The 6,000-nt window shown below is 41.3% G+C and overlaps 1 protein-coding gene across 1 annotated transcript in view; it reads left to right on the top strand.

Annotated features, from left to right (window-relative positions):
* LOXHD1 (lipoxygenase homology domains 1) overlaps positions 1-6,000 on the top strand; it is a 126,944-nt gene that overhangs the window by 70,923 nt on the left and 50,021 nt on the right. The window contains exons 27-28 of the mRNA XM_031557217.1: positions 3-184; positions 2,333-2,449. Of these exons, the coding sequence (XP_031413077.1) occupies positions 3-184; positions 2,333-2,449 (299 nt within the window). The remainder of the gene's footprint in view (positions 1-2; positions 185-2,332; positions 2,450-6,000) is intronic.

Raw genomic sequence — 6,000 nt, forward strand, 5'->3', positions numbered from 1 at the left:
AGTTGTTCCTTATGAGATTACAGTCTACACCAGCGATATCTTTGGAGCTGGCACGGATGCAGATGTCTTCATTGTTCTCTATGGAAGTGATGGGATCTGCACTCAGCAAAAATCCCTGTGCCTCAACAAGAGAGAGCAACGGATGTACTTTGAGAGGAACTCGGTGAATCAGTTCATTGTGGAGGTAAAATCAAATGTTTGCTCTCATCTCAGATTGCCTTGGGGGGATTAGGAAGAGAAAATGTAGTGAATGGGAATTTTTTCTTTTATTGGGAAAGGTATTTGGCTCTCTTACTCTATTCTACAACACACTTACCTTGTATTGCAGCAAATCATTTCTCATTGAGATCCAGTTAGTAGCTACTAAACGTTATCAACACGCAGTGTCCCTGTGGCCTAGTGCCATATTAAGCCCTGTAAGGGCTGGTGTAATTTTATCTTGTAGCTGAGGTGTACCAAGATTTGGACACGGAAGCTTACCTCTCCTTATGAAGTTGAGAGAGTCTTTGGGAGGTCAGTGGAGAGGCACAATGGAAGGTTACGTCTTCCATTTCCTAGACCGTAACTGGTATCAGACTCTGGAATGAGGTGCCCCATATTGAAGTTCACTTTTCATCCTTTCACACTCCTGTTTCACCAGGTGATGCTGACAGAACTGCTCCATAGTCCTCACTGCTTATGCACGGCTTTATTTGGGTTGGATAGGTTTGCTGGGTGGTTTTCTGAATACCTCAGACTAACTCATCAACAGTTTCCTGAGGAATTTGCACATGTGTAAGCAAATAATAAACCAGTGCATGCAAATCACTGTGCTCATTCACACTGACAGTATTCAGTGATTCCTATTTGTCATATATTCCTATTGCTGGGAAGCTGTGAGAGGCAAAAACACAGGCGCTCCTGCTCTGATCTGCTCTTTCAATATTACCTAATACACTCACCTTCCTTCCCTGGGTACAAAGCCAACATTGATCTCATGGAGTGCTTTACAACCTCTGTGTGCTCTGAGTTCGGTTTGTTTTTGTAGAATAATTGAAGTCAAATCTTAAAACAAACTTTTAAACAAGTTAAAATGATTCCAGACGGCATTGTTATAATATGGAATGAATCATAAAACAAATCCCCATTGTGATTCCTTGAAAACAAAGAATATTACTTTTTTTGGTGGTCTTTCCACAGAGTTTTTCAAAGCAGAGGTGCCATTAATACATAGATATGCATCATAAGCTGAATGTGATTTTTATTTCTTTATCCATAACATTTCTTTTAGGTTTGGCGGATCATGAGATGTCAGTAATTTTCTTCAATGAAACAATGAAAATACACTTTGTTCTCCAGATTCATAGCATATTATTAACCAGTCCCAAACTTAGAATCACAGAATCATAGAATAAATGCAACATAATTATTCTGCAATTTATGCTTCTTGAGCTGATTGCTGGTGTCTTTGCTTCAATGTGAGACAATTTTGTTAGCTGAGAAGAGGAGGGAATGATCTCCAGTGGTGTAAATTTAGAAGTTTGTTTTTTTAATGTTTCAAAGAACAAAAGTTTCCAAAACCCTGTGGAAACTTCAATGTGTTTTGACTGTGCACAAAGGAGTTTGCAACCAGCTTCATCTCTTCAAAGACCAAGTGCACAACAGCTTGCACAAAAAAAATAACCAAAGGTGTTGCTTTGGAGCTGATATATTTTGTCCTGTTCAGGCTTCTGGAAAGAAGTGGCTTAAAGGTAATATAGGTGTGACAAATTACTCCTGTAATACGCTGAGACATAAAACATAAACAGCTGCTTCACCAGATAGTGATCCTGTTGACTTGCTCAGAATGTCACTTGGATTCTGTGCAAGAACAAGAAAAGGAACATGAAATGCCAGGTTGTTAATACTGTGCTTTGATCTCAAGGCTGTTTTCCCCGTGGTATAACAGTGCCCAGCCATCTAATCACGTAAGCACAGCACTATTCCAATTTCTAAAAACATACTTTAATTCACAGTAATACGAAGAGGCTTGGCTGGAGAAAAGAAATAAGTTTTAAGTATTGTTTTAAAAGTCACCTGTTGCTCATGCAGTAATCTTTCATAGAGTCATGGAATGGCTTAAGTTAGAAGTGACCTCAAGGATCATCATGTTCCAAATTCCCTGTCACAGGTAGGGCTGCCAGCTGGTAGACCAACCACTAGATCAGGCTGCCTAGGACCCATCCACCCTGGGCCTGAATACCTCCAGGGATGGGACGTCCACAACCTCACTGGGAAACCTTATCCAGAATCTCATTCCCTCTGGTTGGTTCTTCTTTCTTTCATCTTTCTTTCTTTTTTTTTTTTTTTCCAGCTGGAGGATGTTGGTGACATTATTGAAAAGATTCGCATTGGACACAATGGTGGAGGGCTGAACTCTGGTTGGCACTTGGATCGTGTGGCAATTCGGAGATTGCTACCAAATGGGAAGGTAGGATGGGGATCACGTCACTCTGGAGTAGGTTTCCACTGGATGCTTCTTCTATTTTCCAGCGAGAGACTTCAGTACACAAAGTGTGATTAATGACTCCCCAGAGAGCAATGCATGTTAATAAACTCACTAGAGCTTGGGAATTTGGAGGGCAACAAACATTTATTACCATGTTTTATTCTTCAAGTGTTGATCATACGACTTTGCAATCATTGCTTTTTAAAAGATGCTGCTTCCCTTGTAAATTTTGGCTAGAATAGAGGTGTTTTCTCCCTTTTGGGTCTTTGCTGCTGTCCATCTTTAGTATGAAGAAGCAGTCTGCCTGCTGGATTCGGAGGCAATGTTGTACTGTGCCACTGAGCAGAGAGGGGAGATTTCTGAGCCTGTACCTTTGCAAACACTGCTAGAGAACTACAGACAACTACAGTTCCTGAGTGTCCAGGGCTCATTCAGATAACTCTTACAAATTTACATATCTACAGGGCTGGAAAAATGCTGGTGTGGGTGGGTGACCAAAGCTTCATGTTTTTATACATAGTTTTGTTTTGAACATTAACAAGGAAGGAGGTGGAAAGTGAGTGCGCCATTTCAAAATGAGAAGTATGGTTGCTAAACACAGGCAAGAAATCTTTCATTAGCCCCTTAATTCTGAAAGAATAAATGAGGGCAAGTGAAAGACCCATTGTTGTAAGCATCATAGTCTTTCCTTGAAGGAGTTTTGGTTTCATGTGCCAACAGGATTAAGGGAGTGCAGCTAAATTGTTCACCTTGTCCACCTAAGAAGCTGCTCCTTGGCTTTGCTTTGAATGCTGGATGTAGGAGCAGCAATTGGTGTGGCTGCTGGAAAGTGGAAGTTCACAAGAAAATCATCTCTTTAGGTCTATCTGTGTACTGACTAACCCTTATTTTGTACATCTTGATTACATTTCTTAACAAGATGGCATTGTTATTGGTGATAGTGTTCTTGGTCGTAGTCAAGGGATAATGAGGAGTGTGATGTGAAAAGGCATGGAAACAAAGGGAAAAGAGATTCCTGGGCTGCCTCTTTCTGCAGTTGGGATTGAATGAACATGAGTTCAGTGCTGAGTGCTCAGCCGTCACCCCAGGAATGGGCTCTGGGGGCTGTGCCATCATTACAGAGGTTTTAAAGGACAGACAGTGAGAAGTCTGGAGAAGTGGAGGAAGGGAGAAGGAAACCATGAATACCTCAAAAACCAAGTGATTTACAATTCTGTTGATCTTTTGATTATGGTGTGGGGGAAAAAAAAAAGAAAAGAAGAAAGCAGAGCACTGCATGATGCCACTGATCAGCAGCAGAATATTATGACCTGCCACAGGATAGCAATATGCTGCCAACGCTTCTAAAAGCCGTGCTACCTGATTAGACTGCTAAGATGCATCCAGATCTATCTGTAATGCTGCAAAAGAAAAATGAGGTCAGTAACTTTTCAGATTAAATTGAAACCGCTTGAGTAGGAAACTAGAATTCTTGTGTGCCAATAAACTGTCTTGGCATGCCAATTAAATCTGATAATTGTACTTTATTTATTCCAACTTGGAGAAGGGAAAGCACTGAATTCTAGCACGCTACCATACCCCACCTCTATCTTACGGTCAAGCTCATATTCTGATGCAACAAATTCTGTTTCTAGCTGAAAGAGTATTTTACCATGGATAACACGAAGCAATGCACTTAGTGTCACTTAAATATTAATGCAATCGCTAACAAGGAAACTCCAGTGAAAACTGTGACAGTGACATGGTGATTAACAATAATGGTGCAATTAACTCTTGCAGTAACTGTGTGTTATGTACCACCGTGCAGGCACTGAAGTCCCTGGATGTTGTATTGCCAAACAAACAGCATTCAGATCAATAGCAAGTAATACCAACTTCAATACCATCATCAGCTTTGGGGAGACATTAAAAGCTTCAGCAAAAGAAGTGACTGAAGTGGGCTCTCTATGGAGAGAGGAGAGATTCAGCTCTGAAACACTGCTCTGGAAAAAGCTCTCTTCCCAGGCTACCAGTGGGGAGATGGGCACTGCAATTGCTGTTCATTGGCTCAGCATGCAGTGAGATGACAGAAGTTATGTGGTCAGACAGCCCATGCAAAGCTAAGGATGCAGAAGTAACAGTGTGGCCAGATGTTAAGCGCTGTATTTTGTTTATACAGCAATTGAAAGTAAAATATTTGAATCATCTAACGTGCTGATTTGTTTTGTCATTGTTTTGTACAAGTCATGCTCCAAACTACCTTATAGACTTAAACACTGCAAATCTGGGGTTAAATAGAAGCATCACATGAAGCAGTAGAGAGGAGAAGTTGTGTATTGACAGATTTGTGCTATCTGGGTTCAAAATACTATTCTGCTGCAGACTCAAGCGGGACATCGTATTGCTTTATCACACGGGCCTGGAGGCATCCAGCTCCTGCAGTTCAGCTTTTCTGGGACCTGCTCACACCAGGCTAGCAGCACTGGTGTGTGGTGCACAACCCATTCCTCCCTCTTTTCTTTAATATTAACTTTTTACTATTTAAGTATTAAAAAGACTGAAGAAGGTTCCCTACTTTGATTTGCTACTGAAGTAGAGAAATACTGTAGTGGTCAACTGGAAAATGGCTCATTTTCTTCCTTCACTCTACTACTTTAAGCTGAAAACTAACTTTTCAGACTTGTGGGCTCTGCAAGTTGTATGATGACTCATGCCCATTTCTTTATGAAGACATAGCCTGGGGTGCCCAGTACACAGAAATCCTGTTCTTACCATCTTGGAGGCCTTACACGAGTCTGGTCTTGATGAGTAGCCTGGGATTGGTTTCTATTCTTTTTGTTTCTTTGATGACATAAATCATATTTGTTTCCACCAAAGTGAGTCAAAACAAAGGATCAAAAATTAAATCAGTTAATTTTTGATTGCAAGTATGGGAACTGCTTGGAAACCAGCCTTAGTCACAGAATTACAGGGCGAAATCTTGAACCATTAACTGAGTAAAAAGCCCTACTGACTTCAAAGAGAATGCTGACTGAATAGGGATTGAAAAGGGATTGCAGGCCTTGATAAAACACAGCTTCAATGGAAAGGGTGCAGTCCTGATTAGGAGTCTGCAAGATCAAAAACTGGAGCCTGCCAGTAACAAAGGGGATCTACTGGGTCACGTACAAATCTCACACAGCCATTGGGAATACTGTTCTTTGCTACACTACTCTCTGAGAAGAAGCACGTGCAGTGCCCAGAGTCCTCATATATCTTCTCCATGTGGTCTGAATGACTGGAATAATTTGTCATATAAAAATATACGTTGTCTCAACAGACATACTCGTGGGTTGGTTGCTGCCATGCACACTGTTTCAGGTCTGTGTATACACATGCTTCTGAAAGAGTGGTCAGGTGCTGGAATGGGCTGCAAGGGATATGGTGGAGTCAACGACCCTGGAGGTGTTCAAGGAACGTTTGGATTTTGTGTTGAGGGACATGGATTAGTGAGTACTATTGGTGATAGGTGGATGGTTGGACTGGATGATCCCCGGGTACCGAGCTCGAATTCG

Source organism: Meleagris gallopavo, chromosome Z, assembly GCF_000146605.3.
Source record: "Meleagris gallopavo isolate NT-WF06-2002-E0010 breed Aviagen turkey brand Nicholas breeding stock chromosome Z, Turkey_5.1, whole genome shotgun sequence".
NCBI lineage: Eukaryota > Metazoa > Chordata > Aves > Galliformes > Phasianidae > Meleagris > Meleagris gallopavo.